The sequence below is a fragment of the Macaca thibetana genome, chromosome 9 (genome assembly GCF_024542745.1).
Source record: "Macaca thibetana thibetana isolate TM-01 chromosome 9, ASM2454274v1, whole genome shotgun sequence".
In the NCBI taxonomy this organism is placed as follows: domain Eukaryota; kingdom Metazoa; phylum Chordata; class Mammalia; order Primates; family Cercopithecidae; genus Macaca; species Macaca thibetana.
In genome coordinates, this window is record NC_065586.1 from 32,618,524 (window position 1) to 32,634,499 (window position 15,976).

Below are 15,976 nucleotides of genomic sequence, written 5' to 3' on the forward strand. Positions count from 1 at the left end.
AAGAATGTGTATCCCGTTACTGTTGGATAGAACATTGTGTAATTGTCTGATAAACATGCTTTATCTTATGTGTAGTTCAAGTCCAGTGGTTATTTATTTTCTATCTGGATGACCTGTCTCTTGTTCAATAGTTGGGGATATTGAAATTCCCTACTATTATTTTGTTGCAGTCTATGTATCCTTTCAGGTTTTTTTAAACGTTTGCTTTATATATTTAGATGCTTTGATGTTGTGTGCATATATACTGTGTGAGTATTAAAAATAATTACAAATGTCATCTGTTGTATGGCTAACATATTTTCTAAATTTTTCTAGAGGAAACTTATGAGTACTCTTCACCCTATGCGATTGCACCTTCAAAAGCAGTTTATAGAACATATAGGGCTAGTTCAAGCTTTTCTAAAGACATCCATCTTCCTTTACTGAATCAACTCCCTTCAGGTAACTTTTAATATTTTTAGTGTACAGTGTGATTTTTAAAATAAAGCTATAACTAAATGTAAATAACCAAGTTGTAATAGCTTCAGTCATATAACAGTTTAGCAAAACATAAATGAAAGTAAGTTGTGAGTTAAGTTTATCTAACATTTGTTCATTCTTAGTGATGAGTAGTGTCCCTGGCATTTTTCTTCCCCTTCTCCATTGTAACTAACTTGGAGCTCCATTTTAGTTCTCCACCTTTTTGTCTTGTTCACTACTATAGATTTTGTGGATGACTGAGATAAACTCATTTTATAATCTCTTTCTTATATTTATATGTCCCTCTTTTATTCAACCCCAGGGAGAGCATACAATAGAAATACAACATAAGGATAGGTGAGAAGAAAAATAAATCATATGTTTAGTTTTTCCCTTCCCTTCATTATCATCTTCCTAGGCTTCTAACTCCATTAATATCTGAGAACTAAGATTTGATTCTTATCTGTCACTCCAGAGGCATCATTATGTAATTATCACCCTGGTACATTTTCTACAGTTAACTAAGTTTGAATTTTATTTTATTTTATTTTATTTAGAAACGGAGTCTTGCTCTGTCGCCCAGGCTGGAGTGCAGTGGCATGATCTCGGCTCACTGCAACCTCCGCCTCCTGGGTTCAAGTAATTCTCCTGCCTCAGCCTCCTGAGAGTTTGAACTTTTTAAAAAATGTAAATGATTTTTCTTTGATTTATTCTGTGCTCTAAAATAAATATCCATGGCACTTTCTATTCATAAAGGTTCTAAGTAAAAAATTGACAGGAAATGCAGAAAGTTGACTATTACTTTTGTTTTATTTTTTTACTACATGCAATATAAAAGGAAAAAGAAAACAATAAAAAGATATTTGGGCTTGCTTTTGGGGAAGCAAATGAATGTAAGCAAAGAAAGTGAAATCCATTTTCTTTCCCAGTGAGCTAGAAGAAAAAATGGTCAGAAATTATATATGACAATTATATATATTAAAATAATAAGCAAAATCCTGGGCTTCAGTGGATACAAAATAAAGTTAAAAGTTAAATTACTGAAAAAAGTTGTAAGGAAACTGTGTTTTAGAAGACTAAGATTTATCTTAACTTTTTAAAAGTTGAAATTACTTAATTCTCCACATAATTTAATAACACTGTTCTCATTTTTTTAGGGCATTCGAAAGTTGTTACCTTAAACCAAAAAACTATTGAATTTACTCTGCCTTCTGTGACCAACACAATTGGAAAACCTGCCTATAAAGGTAAAAGAATCACTACAATACAGACATATGAAATAAAACTTTATGCTATATTCTCATTGTCTCTCTTTACCAACCTCAAACCTCTAGGCTTCTTCCTCCAAACAACCAATCTTATGAGTAAGGTATCATTTCCCAAACCTTTCTTCAAACATGTAAAAATATATATGTAAACAGTGGTTTGTGGTTCTGAATAACAACAGGCTTATATGCTTATATCCTCCTCACTTTTAAATTGATAGAAATTTCTTTCATCTGTCACATTTTTAAGCTGCTGCATGATATTCTACAATGTGAATGTGTCCTAATTTATTCAATGATTCCTCTACTGAATAACATTTTATTATCGTTTTTTGCCACTACAAGCAATGGTGCAATAAATACCATTGTTCACATATATTTATATCACAGTGATTGCATTTCTATAAAAAAGAACATGTAAGTGAGGTTGGTGCATTGAAGGTATATATCATTTTAATTTTAATAGATATTAGGAAACTTTTCAAATTACTATAGCTAGTAGTTCTGCTAGTAAATGCATGAAATGCCTATTTCCAAGCACCTAAGCCAGAACTAGACTTTTCATGCATTGGAAATATTAAGAATATTAAGTAATATTGTTAAGATGTCAGTACCACTCAAAGTGATCTAAGGATTCAGTGCAATCTCTATCAAAATCCCAAATGCTTTTTTTTTTTACAGAAAAAAGTAAGTTTTTTTTTTTTTTTTTTTTTTTTTTTTTTTTTTTTAATTCATACAGAATCTTAAGGCAGCAGTCTCCAACCTTTTTGGCAGCAGGGACTGGTTTCATGGAAGACAATTTTTCCACGGAATGGTGGTGGGGGAATTATTTTAGGATGTTTCAGGTGCATTACATTTATTGTGTACTTTATTTCTATTATAATTACACTGTAATATATAATGAAATAATTATACAATTCACCATAATGTAAAATCAGTGGTAGCCCTAAGCTTGTTTTTCTGCAACTAGGTAGTCCCATCTGGGGGTGACGGGAGACAGTGGTAGATTATCAGGTATTAGATTCTCATAAGAAGCACACAATCTAGATCCCCCGCATGTACAGTTCACAATAGGGTTTGCACTCCTATGAGAATCTAATGCTGCCACTGATCTGACAGGAGGCAGAGCTCCAGTGGTAATGCCAGCAATGAGGAACAGCTGTAAATACAGATGAAGCTTCCCTTGCTCACCCACTGCTCACCTCCTGCTGTGTGGCCCAGTTCCTAACAGGCCACGGACCAGGGGTTAGAGACCCTGTCCCTATAAGGGACCTGATAGTCAGAATAACCTTGATAAAGGACAAAATTGAAAGACTTACACTTCATAATTTCAAAACTTACTGCAAAGCTACAATAACCAAAATGATATGGTATTGGCCTAAAGACAAACACATATTTTGATGGAATAGGATAGAGAGCTAAGAAATAAACCCTCACATATATGGTCAAATGATTTTTTACAAGAGTGCTAAGACTAATCAGTATGGAAAAAATAGTCTTTACAACATACAATGCTGAGAAAACTAGATATCCACATGCAAAATAATGATGTTGCACCCTTATCTTACACATATAAAAATTAACTCAAAGTGGACCAAAAACCTAAAACTAAGAGCTACACTTTAAAACTCTTAGAAGAAAACATAGGAGAAAACCTTATATTGGATTTGGCAATGACTTCTTAGATGATACAAAACACACTGTACAAAAAATAGATATGTTAGAATTTATCAAAATTAAAAACTTTCAGTCATCAATGGAAAATATCAAGAGTAAAAAGGCAAACCACAGAATGGGAGAAAATATATTTAAATCACATATCTGATAAGGTATTAATAATCCAGAATATGTGGAGACCTCCTACAACTCAACCACAACAACAGAGCTCAATTTTAAAATGGGCATAGGCCAGCCTCCTACAGAAACACTGATCTGATCTGATCACCCTACCCTCTTTACTGAACACCCACAGCACCCTGCCTCCCTGGATCGGGATAGTCATCTAGAGCCTGAGTTGCTGAGGTTCCCCACCTCCCTAGGAGTGAAGCCAACATTGCACTGCTGCACACACCCCAGGGCCAAAGCCACAGATGTGCCCCCATCATTCTTGGACCCTTGCTGTCACTGCGCCTGACCTCACAGAGCCTGAGTCACTGCTGTGTCCCATTACTCCGGGGCTTAGAGTTCTTGGTGCATGAATTGCCACTGTGTCCTATTGGTTCTGTAACCTGAATTGCAACTGTACTCTGCTCATTGGGGCCTGAACCTCTGGAAAACCTCTTCCTTCCCAGAGCCATGCCATTACTGCACCCTAACACCCAGGATGAGTCAGCAACATGCCTGATCCTGGGCCTAAGATACTGGGAAGTGCCTCAGAGTCACAGTACTTGGACTTGTGGGAGAGCTGCACCATCCACACCTGAAAGAATAAACCTGGACCTACACCACAGGTGCCATGGCAGTTCAACAAGACACTGAGCCCCAGACCCCAGCTCCACAGCCACTCTGAGCACCTGTTCCCTGTAATAAACACAGCACTGCTTGGCTGCCTCTGGCCTGTGTCAGGCCTCAACACCAAGAGAGATGCCTTCAGGTAAATCTCCCACTATGGGGAAACTAGAACAGAAGGATCTTTAAAGTCCTTTACAGTGAGAAATGGATTCCACTACTGTGCCTACCCAGAACCAGAGCCACTGCACGTTGCCCAACTAAAACCTGCAGACAATATCTGCAGGTAACAGTCTCCCCAAGGAAGCCACTATAAAAACAAAAATTAGCAAATGGAACTTAATTAAACTAAATACCTTCAGCACTTTCCATCCAACAGCAGCAGAACATACATTTTTTTTCTAGTGCACATGGAACATTCTTAAGGATAGACAATATATTAGGCCATAAAACAAGTCTCAACAAATTCAAGAAGATCAAGAATATACCTAAGACTATTTCTGAAAACAATGGGTATGAAATTAGAAATTAAAAACAAAAGGAACCTTAAAAATTTACAAATATGTAGAAATTTAAAAACTTGCTCCTGAACAACCAACCAGTAGGTCAAAAAAGAAATCGAAAGCAATACTTAAAAATATGTTGAGACAAATGACAATAGAATCACAATGTATCAAAATCTATGGGAAGCAGCAAAAGTAATTCTAAGAGGGAAGCTTATACCAATAAATGACCACATTATAAAAGAAGAAAGATTCCAAATAAATAGTCTAATGTTATGCCTCAAGGAGTTGGAAAAAGAAAAACAAGCCAAAGTTGGCAGAAGGAAAGAAATAATAAAGATTAGACCAGAATTAAATCGAATAGAGAATAGAAAAACTATAGAAAAAAATCAATAAAACTAAGAGTTGTTTTTTTTGAAAAAAATAAAATAGACAAAATCCTTGCTAGGCAAACTAAGAAAAGTAGAGAAAAACTCAAATAAAATCAGAAATGAAAATGAAGACATTATAGTAGATACCAAAGAAAGTAAAAGGATCATAAGAGACTAGTATGAAAAACTATATGCCAACAAATTGGATAACCTAAAGGAAATGAATAAATTCCTCAAAAAATATAAGCTACCAAGATTCAATCAGGAAGAGATAGAAAGCTTAGACAAACCAATACCAAATAAAAAGGTTGAAGAAGTAATTAAAAACGTTTCAACAAAAAAGGTCAGACCTTTCCAGGTGGCCTCACAGTTTCACACCTTCACATTTGGATCCTATGAAACATTCACAGAAGAATTATCAATGCTTCTTAAACTCTCCCCAAAAAATAGCACTAGAAGGAGTATTTTCAAACACATTTTATGAGGCCAGCATCACCTCGAGACGTAAGCCAAAGAAAGACACAATATGAGAAGAAAACTACACAGCAATATCTCTGAGGAACATTGATGCAAAAATGCTCAACTGACTTCAACAACAACAATTAAATATTATCAAACTTAATTGAAAACAACAACAAAATTGAACATCATGAGCAAGTGGAATCTATTGCTGACATGCAGGGCTGGTTGAACATGGGTAAATGAGTCAATGTGATACATCACATTCACAGGATAATCTCAGATGATCCCCCATGATGATCTCAATTGACACAAAAAAGCGTTTGACAAAGTTCAGCATTCTTTATTGAAACTTTTAATAGTTTAGGTATAGAAGGAAAGTTCCTCAACATAACAAAGGCCATTTATGAAAAATCCACAGCTGATGGAGAATATTTTCCAAGCAAATGGAAAGCAAATAATAATAATAATAAAAAGCAGGGATTGCAATCTTAGGCTCTGATAAAACAGACTTTAAACCAACAAAGGTCAAAAGAGACAAGGGCATTATATAATGGTAAAGGGATCAATGCAACAAGAAGAGCCAACTATCCTAAATATATATGCACCCAATACAGGAGCACCCAGATTCATAAAGAAAGTTCTTAGAGACCTACAAAGAGACTTGGACTCCCCACACAATAATAGTGGGAGACTTTAACATCCCACTGTCAATATTAGACAGATCAATGAGGCGGAAAATTAACAAGGATATCCAGGACTTGAACTCAGCTCTGGACCAAGCAGACCTAACAGACATCTACAGAACTCTCCACCCCAAAGCAACAGAACATACACTTTTCTCAGCACCACACTGCAGTTATTCTAAAATTGACCACTTAATTGGAAGTAAAGCACTCCTTAGCAAATGCAAAATAATGGAAATCATAACAGTCTCTCAGACCACAGTGCAATCAAATTAGAACTCAGGATTACAAAACTCACTCAAAACAGCACAACTACATGGAAACTGAACAACCTCCTCCTGAATGACTACTGGGTAAATAATGAAATGAAGGCAGAAATAAAGATGTTATTTGAAACCAATGAGAACAAAGACACAGCATATCAGAACCTCTGGGACACATTTAAGCAGTGTGTAGAAGGAAATGTATAGCACTAAATGCCCACAAGAGAAGGCAGAGAAGATCTAAAATGACACTCTATCATCACGATTAAAATAACTAGAGAAGCAAGAGTGAACAAATCCAAAAGCTAGCAGAAGGCAAGAAATAACTAAGATCAGAGCAGAACTGAAGGAGAGACACGAAAAACCCTTCAAAAAATCAACGAATCCAGGAGTTGGTTTTCTTGAAAAGATCAACAAAATAAATAGACCACTAGCCAGACTAATACAAAAGGAAAGAGAGAAGAATCAAATAGATGCAATAAAAATGATAAAGGGGATATCACCACTGATCCCTCAGAAATACAAACTACCATTGGAGAATACTACAAACACCTCTACACAAATTAATTAGAAAATCTAGAAGAAATTGATAAATTCTTGGGCACATACACCCTCCCAAGACTAAACCAGGAAGAGGTCAAATCCCTGAATAGACCAATAACAAGTTCTGAAATTGAGGCAGCAATTAATAGCCTACCAAACAAAAAAAGTCCAGGACAGACAGATTCACAGCCGAATTCTACCAGAGGTACAAAGAGGAGTTGATACCATTCCTTCTGAAACTATTCCAATCAACAGAAAAAGAGAGAATCCTCCCTCACTCATTTTATGAGGCCAGCGTCATACATGTGTAGAATGTGCAGGTTTGTCACATAGGTATACATATGGTTTGCTGCACCCATCAACTCATCATCTACATTAGGTATTTCTCCTAATGCTATCCCTCCCCTAACCCCCCAACCCCTGACAAGCCCCAGTGTGTGATGTTCCCCTCCATGTGTCCATGTGTTCTCATTGTTCAACTCCCACTTATGAGTGAGAACATGCAGTGTTTGGTTTTCTGTTCTTGGGTTAGTTTGCTGTGAATGATGGTTTCCAGCATCATCCATGTCCCTGCAAAGGACATGAACTTACCCTTTTTTATGGCTGCATAGTATTCCGTGGTGTACATGTGCCACATTTTCTTTATCCAGTCTATCATTGATGGGCATTTGGGTTGGTTCCAAGTCTTTGTTATTGTAAGTAGTGCTGCAATAAACATACATGTACCTGTGTCTTTAAAGTAGAATGATGGCTGCCAGGAACTGGGGATAGGAGATAAGGAATGAATGTTTAATGGGGAGAGTTTCAGTTTTGCAAGATAAAAAACATTCTGGAGGTAGATGGTAGTGATAGTTGCATAGTAGTGTGAATGGATTTAATGCGACTAAACTTGTACACTCAAAAATGGTTAAAATGGTAAATTTTATGTAATGTATGCTTTACTAAAAATTTTTAAATAATTTTAAAAATAAAAATAAACACAATATAGTTTTATCTTTAATGAGAATTATTTATATTTAGTAACAATAAACTTACTATTATTTCTATTTTAATTTCTTCTGTGAATTGCGTTTTATATTCTTTGCCCATTTTCCTGTTAGTTGTCTTTTTTGTTTCATAGAAGCTTTTTGTGTAATAGGGTTTTAAAAATATTTTGATTTTTCTATCAATTCATGTTTACAGAGAAACTTCAGTTTTATTCTGTCCTTTTTTCTTTATAATGTTCTTTATCTTCATATGTATATGTAAGTATTATAAACATTAGGTACATATATTTATAAACATTATAAATGTTTAATACATAAACTATTATTTTTTCTGAACTGTAGAGGGATAACTTGGAGACATAATGTCTCTTTACCCATGAAACTTTAGTATTTCTTAAGAAATGATAATATATCATCACAACACAATTATCAAAAATAGGAAATTTAACATTGACTCAACTTATCTACTCCATAATTCATATTCAAGTTACATTTGTCATAATAATGTCCTTTATAGATTTTTTTTGGACTAAGATTGAATCTAGGACCATGCACTAAATTTGTGGTGTTTTTTTAGTATCTCTTAATCTGGAATAGTTAATTTATATTTCTTTTTGTGTCTTGACCTTCATATTTTTAACACCAGTTAGTTTGTAGAATATTTTTTCAATTTGGTTTTATCTGAAGTTTTCTCATGGTTACTTTCAGGTTAAGTTATACATCTTTGGGAGGAGTATTCCAGATGTAATGTTGTGTCCTTCTCAATGGATAATATTGTTTCAAAATATTGTGATGGCAATTTTGATCATTAGATTGTAATGGTGTCTATTATGTTTCTTTCTCTACTGTAAAGTACATTTTTTTACTTTTATAAGTAATAGGTAATTTGGGGCAGATACTTAGAGACCATGTGAATAGTCTTTAAGAGTGGGACTGTTCTAAAGGTGAGACTGTCTATGGGTGAGTTTATCTATGGGTGAGTTTCTCATAAACTCACCCATTAATTTTTTAAAAAATCTATTGCAATTTTCTAATATGATCATTCTTTTTACCTTTATCAGCTGCCATTCTATTTTTTAAAAATAGCTTTTCCTTTTTCCTCCCTCTGCTTTCTTCTCCCTTTCTTCTCTCCTTTCCTCACCACTACCTCCTCTTCTTCCTTCTTTTTCTTCCTTCCTTCTGCTCATATACAATAAAAATTATATCAACTAAAGTAAAATTAAACTTTCTTTCAATTAACACATAACTTTTCTTTAAAGTGTTACATGCTGCTGCCCGAAAATCTGTACTACACCCATACTTTTGAGAATGAAGGAAATTCTGAGCAAGATAAGCAACATGACAAATTTGGAAATGCAGGAAAGGAAACTGCAAGTATAGAAGCCTTTTGAAAATAACACTGACTCGTGTGGATGGTGCTTATTGAAAAACAGCTGGAAATACAATGGATAAACAGGTTAGGCCCAGATCATAGAAGCCTGACAAGGCAGTGGTGAGTTTGAAAGTTTCAAATTACTTTATTACTTTTCTTTTCAATTTAAAAAAGTTATGCAATTATCTTTTAAATCACAAATAATAAAAATACTCACCCTATTCAAAATATTAATTTTTTTGAACAATGCATAACCAACTTAGAAAAAGAAAAAGATGTAAAAAATATATGACAATAACCTGATATGTGTTAAAGCATATTCTGTAGAATTTGTAATGGCACAAAATACAACTGCTAATAATTTTAAAGATGTGATTCTTACCAATCAAATGTTTTGTAACACTAAAATATTATTTGTAGCTGCATTTTTACTATCCCCTGAAGAGCATAAATATTATTGGCTACAAAACTGTCCTAAACCCAATCTGGGTTATCACTGACATAGATATTTAGACTTGCAGAATATTCTTTTATGCATTAAATTTTCCTATTTTTCCCCAGCAAGAATCAGAGGAATGAGGAGTAATATTAATCTAAATATTCTAGAGTTATGTTTCTGCCAAAAATAATAAAGAAAATTGGATTTCTACTCAAACAAAATAAAGTGAAATAAAATGACTGAAATAGTTTCCATCCTTTATAATCTCCCATTTTAAAGATATTATTTACATTTTATATAGTAACAAAAAATGAACAATTTATATGGTAAGAAAAACTCATGAATTCAGCATAATGAAACTGTCAAGAGAAAATAAAGGAGGAATTATTCCCTAATGATCAATTATTCTCTAAAACTGTGAAAGATCCCAGAGGTAACATGAATGTGAACTATATTAATAACTCTGGTGAGGGTTTGGGAGAGAATATATGCAGAAATGAATAGCAGAATTGTTACTGCAAGTTGCCGATAATTGAGGTACGAATGAAGTGGATTTTATGTTTCTTTCTATAATTATTTTTCCAACGTACATTTTAGTTTAGTATAGAAGACTACCTGCAATGGATGGTGATTATTAGGGTTATCTAAACTAGATCCAATCCAGCTTCTCAGTTTGCCCCTATGAACTACCCGGATAACAATACCAGCTGTATCTTAATTCCCATTAGTTAAGTCTGGGATTCAGCAGGCTTTTCTATAAAACATTGAGGAAATTTTATTTTGACTGAAGCGCTGCCTTTATAGAATACTTATTTGATTAAATGAGGTAATGTATTTTCTAAATCGGTACTTTTCAAGCCTAAATACAAAAGAGAATTCACCTGGGGCTTTTAAAACCTACCAATTTTCTGCCTCGCATCCCCAGACCAATTAAACCAGATTTGCTGTGTGATTCTAATACGCAGCCAGAGTTGAGTACCATGGAGCTTATTGTTTGAAGAGGATACAAGGGAAATAAACTAATGCCCAAGCCCATATGCAAATGTTTGCGGTTGATTTTTTTTTTTTTTTTTTAAATCCAGGTCCTGTACCTACTGGTAGAGGAGACCCAGTTAATAGATTCAAGCTATCTTGGCTTCATTTAAATATTCCTCCTCCCAGACCCTCTTTTTCATGGCAATTATGACTCCTCTTGGCAGCACTTTTCAGTAGAATGTTTTGTGATATAAAAATGTTCCACACCTGTGCCCTACAGTATGGGAGCTATGAGTCATATGTGGTTCTTGGGCTCTTTATATGTGGCTAGTGTGACCGGGAATCTAGATTTTTAATTTTACATATATTTGTTAGTTTAAACGTAAATAATCCTATGTGGCTTCTGGCTCCCATATTGAACTATGCAACTCCAGAATCACCAGTGATCCAATAGCCACCAGGACCTGGGAAGACAGTGAGCTATTCAGAGGGATATACAGGAAATCTTCCTGATGTTATTAGCAGAAATAGCTAAATATAGCTCCCTGGAGAAGTAGAAGCAGGAATAGTCTTTCAACTGAGCTTTGGGGTAAAATGTAATACTTTTCAAGGATAGCAGGATAACCCTTAATATTGAGCAGGGGATGCCAGTTTCAACCAATAACTCTAATTAGCTCAAATTAGGCCAGAATCAGGGCAAATGTGAATATGGTCAAGGGTCTTTGGAAGACTTTGGCTGCCATCAAAGATAAGGCTAGTCCCAGATTATGAGGTAGTCAGATCTAAGAATGAATACTTAATGAACCCTGGAAATTCAAAAATTCCTTTGGTTCTATTGTGAGAAACCCAATAGCTGACAACCTGTTGGAGATCATATGAATGCTTTAAATAAACTGAACGACAACAGGGAGTATTTCTCTAGTCTTTTGAATGTGTTTTTCTTTTGATTGATCTAATGATGGTGCTGCTAAAGACAAATCTGAACTGCTGAAGCCAAAAATTAATGGGAAGTCTGTTTTGGTATATAAATTAGGATATTATCTTTATCAACAAGCGCTGTCCAGAAAGAAAGCAGTGGAAGAATAGTATTTTATTCATAAAATGTATGGGGCCATTCATGCTGTTAAGGCCATTCAAACTGGCAAGCGTCCCTCTCGCAAACCATTCTTTACTTGTCGCTCTGTTTTTTTTTAATTTAAGTTCTGGGATACATGTGTAGGACGTGCAGGTTTGTTACATAGGTAAACGTGTGCCATGGTGGTTTGCTGCACCCATCAACCTTATCCTCATCCTTATCCCTTTAAAATTTTTATTATCATCTAAGCTTAATATAAATATACATGTTTGAAATAGTAATAAAAAACGAAGAATTGAATTGCATCCGTAGCAGGACAACCTTCCTCATACATTAAAGAGGTGTTCAGAAAATTCCTTACAGTATCTGCTAAATAAACATGTTTCGCAGCTTAGCAAATATCATATGATTGCAGCATCCATGATTTGAAGTAAAACAGCATTTGCTTTCTTCTGCTGGAGGTCGTTGTTCAGGGCGATGTGCATGTTCTTAGACCTACAGCCTTAAGGAAGGGCTTGGGGGTGGCTCAGTGCATGGCCCCAGTGCAAACACTTCCAAACCTCAAACAGTGAATCAACCAACCAACCACACAAACATCAAACAGTTGTCTCCTTTGAGTTCTTCTTGATCTAATGGAGGCTCAGCAAGGACTGCTGGTTAGAAGGTACATTAACAGACTTTGGAATGAGGATAATACCTTAATACCTAGGTATTAAGCCTCGCATGCATTAGCTATTTTTCCTGATGCTCTCCCTCCTCCACCCCCCATAAGCTCAAGTGTGTGTTGTTGCCCTCCCTGTGGTCCATGCGTCCTCATTGTTCAGCTCTCACTTATAAGTGAGAACCTGTGGTGATTGGTTTTCTGTTCCTGCATTAGTTTGCTGAGGATAATGGCTTCCAGCTCCATCCATGTCCCCGCAAACGACATGATCTCATTCCTTTTTATGGCTACATAGTATTCCATGGTGTATATGTACATTTTCTTTCTCCAGTCTATCATTGATGGGCATTTGGGTTGATTCCATGTCTTTGCTATTATAAATAGTGCTGAAATGAACATACATGTGCATGTATATTTATAATAGAATGATTTACATTCCTTTGGGTATATACCCAGTAATGGGATTGCTGGGTCAAATGGTATTTCTGGTTCTAGATCTTTGAGGAATGGCCATACTGTCTTCCACAATGGTTGAACTAATTTACACTCCCACCAACAGTATAAAAGCGTTCCTATTTCTCCATAGCATCTCCAGCATCTGTTGTTTCTTGACATTTTAATAATCACCATTCTGACTGGTGTGAGATGGTATCTCATTGTGGGTTTGATTTGCATTTCTCTAATGATTAGTGATGTGGAGCTTTTCTTCATATGTTTGTTGGCTGCATAAATGTCTTCTTTTGAGAAGTGTCTGTTCATGTCTTTTGCCTGCTTTTTAATGGGTTTTTTTTCTTTAAATTTGTTTAAGTTCCTTGTAGATTCTGTATATTAGACCTTTGTCAGATGGATAGATGGCAAAAATTTTCTGCCATTCTGTAGATTGTCTGTTCACTCTGATAATAGTTTCCTTTGCTGTGCAGAAGCTCTTTAGTTTAATTAGATCTCATTTATCAATTTTTGCTTTTGTTGCAATTGCTTTTGACATTTTCATCAGGAAATCTTTGCCCATGCCTATATCATGAATGGTATTGCCTAGATTTTCTTCTAGGATTTGCATAGTTTTGGGTTTTACATCTAAGTCTTTAATCCATCTTGAGTTAATTTTTGTATAAGTTGCAAGGAAGGAGTCCCACTTCAATTTTCTGCATATGGCTAGCCAGTCATCACAGCACCATTTATTAAACAGGGCATCCTTTCCCCATTGCTTGTTTTTGTCAGGTTTGCTGAAGATTAGATGGCTGTAGATGTGCAGTCTTAGTTCTGAGCTCTCTATTCTATTCCATTTGTCTATGTGTCTATTTTTGTACCAATACCAGCTGTTTTGGTTAAGGCTACACTATCTCTAATTTAAATCAAATTGTTAGTGTCCTAAACATTCAGGAGATCAGATATCAACAGAAGTGACTAGTAAGATGTTACCATTTGATGCCATAGTACTTTTTTAGAGACAAAAATCCCATTTTCTTTTTCAAGAAGAACATGTGATTACTTTTGGCAAGGGTTTGAGGAACTTCTTTTCTCCCTTTATAAGTTGGTGGCTAACATTTTGCACAGGGGCCATGATTCCAGGTGCGGAGACAAAAGGTATGTTCACTGGGGAGTTCCTAGGTACCAGTTGATTATAGAGTTATAGTTATGATGCAGAGGCAACTGCCCTACTTCTGATTTTAAAAACAGTTCTCAATATGTTGTGTTCTTATCTAAGTCAATGAGCACTGGGGTGGCAAATAAAATTAAATTTTTAATAGGTTGTGGGCATTAATGATAACTTATAGGATATGAATTTTCAACAAAATTATTGAGCCATTGGGCCAAGGAATAAGTGGTGTTGATCACTAAAATTGAGGGAACTCATAACTTTTAACTGAGTGAGATCTTGGTGCACGAAGCCTGAAACTTTCATTTATCATTGTTTAAATCTAAAGGCAGGAACTCCCACTCAGCGTTTCACTGAGACAAAGACTGCAGTCTCTGAATTCACAGATTCAAACTTAGAGAAGGTTTTTTGATTGTTGTCTTTTCCTAACCCTTTTATCACCTTCCTAGACAGCCAGTCATGTACCAAAATTGTAGATGGTAAGCTTACAGGATGGGTGCTCATGGTCAACATGTCTTTACCCACTCCTTATACCCCACAATTAGAGGCATAATTTGCTTGCAAAGAGCACAGAATTCTCAAACCCTTCAGTTTGAGCAGAGGTCACAGTGGTAAAAGGTATGTGTGGATACAGTCTCACCTGAGAGATCTCATCTTCTCATAGTTAAGCCTATCAGTTCGGAGCACACATCATCATTGAGGATCAATGACACAAGTTTATGTCCTTGCTTAAGGACATAAAGCTCATAAGTAACAGATAAAGGATGTGTAACGAGACGAGTGGACTCTACAGACAACGAGTTTAACCTCTAGCATATACTCCATCACAAGGACAAAGTCCATAAGAGCCAGTCTCATAATGTTGTTAAATTTTTGACACTTGATAAACATGGTAAGGAAGACTTTATTAAAGACCATTGCAATAGAAGAGGGAGACTCAACTCCACAACAAAGAAAGCTAAGAATTTGTAGACAAAGAGCAGAGTGAAGGGGTCAGCAGATGGAAAATTATTAAGAGGAGACATCCAGTGTAGAGGGATTCTCGCTTAACTGGCCTAACAAGATTCTTCTTAGAGGCATATTAAGGACTTAGACATTAAGGGCAAGGGATGAGAAACTTGGTTAGATATCAAGCATGGGAGATTCTCACTAAACTGACTTAGGAGGATTTTTTGCTTAAGGCAGACCAAGACCAAGGCCAAGGATGAGGCCTAGTTGAGAAGAGGGCTTAGAGAAGCCTAACTAAAATTTGAACAAGGAGGGAGTCATTGTCAATGTTCAGCTAAAAAGAATATTTTAGCATTGAAAGATCATTGACTTTTGAAAAGAGCTCTAGATAATATTTTGAAAAATGCCTTTCAACTAGTGGAAAATATGCCTCAACATCAAGACATGTACAAGACTGAACATTTCAGAAAGGTTTGTATGTGTGTATATTAGAAGTTGAATTACATAAAAAATTACAATTACTTGTTGGTTTATTTTCAGAACGTCTCTTTACCATATGGAACAATTTTGAACTTCTAAGATCAAGCCTTTCTGTTGCTGAGAGTAAGAAAGGAGCTCTGTGTTGAGGTTCCAGCTTGCTTCTATTTGCCAGTGTCCCTGTAGTGCTTTCTGGTGTGATGTAAAATCAATTAAACAAAACTTGTGCTCTGCATGTTTTGAAAATGTATGGTTCTTTAAGTGTCATATTATTTGCAAGTCTATTCTGTATGATCCTCTAATAGAGAAAAGTCACCTCCATACATTTCTTACACTTCCAGTTAAAGGAATTTAATTTTAAAAAGAGAATATCTTGCTTTACTTTTTTTCATATTAAAACTAGAAATGTATTGAAGAAATCAGAACAAAGTATTTATTTATATAACATT

At 35.3% G+C, this 15,976-nt stretch overlaps 1 protein-coding gene across 21 annotated transcripts in view; it reads left to right on the forward strand.

Moving 5' to 3' along the window:
- CCDC7 (coiled-coil domain containing 7) overlaps positions 1-15,762 on the forward strand; it is a 440,951-nt gene extending 425,189 nt beyond the window's left edge. For 19 of the 21 annotated variants that reach the window (XM_050804671.1, XM_050804673.1, XM_050804674.1 and 16 more), the window contains 4 exons: positions 316-441; positions 1,617-1,706; positions 9,243-9,475; positions 15,591-15,762. In XM_050804671.1, coding sequence (XP_050660628.1) covers positions 316-441; positions 1,617-1,706; positions 9,243-9,289 — 263 coding nt within the window. In that variant the 3' untranslated portion in view covers positions 9,290-9,475; positions 15,591-15,762. Of the gene's footprint in view, positions 1-315; positions 442-1,616; positions 1,707-2,463; positions 2,544-9,242; positions 9,476-15,590 lie in introns of those variants that run through there. The other 2 variants (XM_050804675.1, XM_050804676.1) reach the window with 2 other exon arrangements.
- Positions 15,763-15,976: the final 214 nt, after the last annotated feature.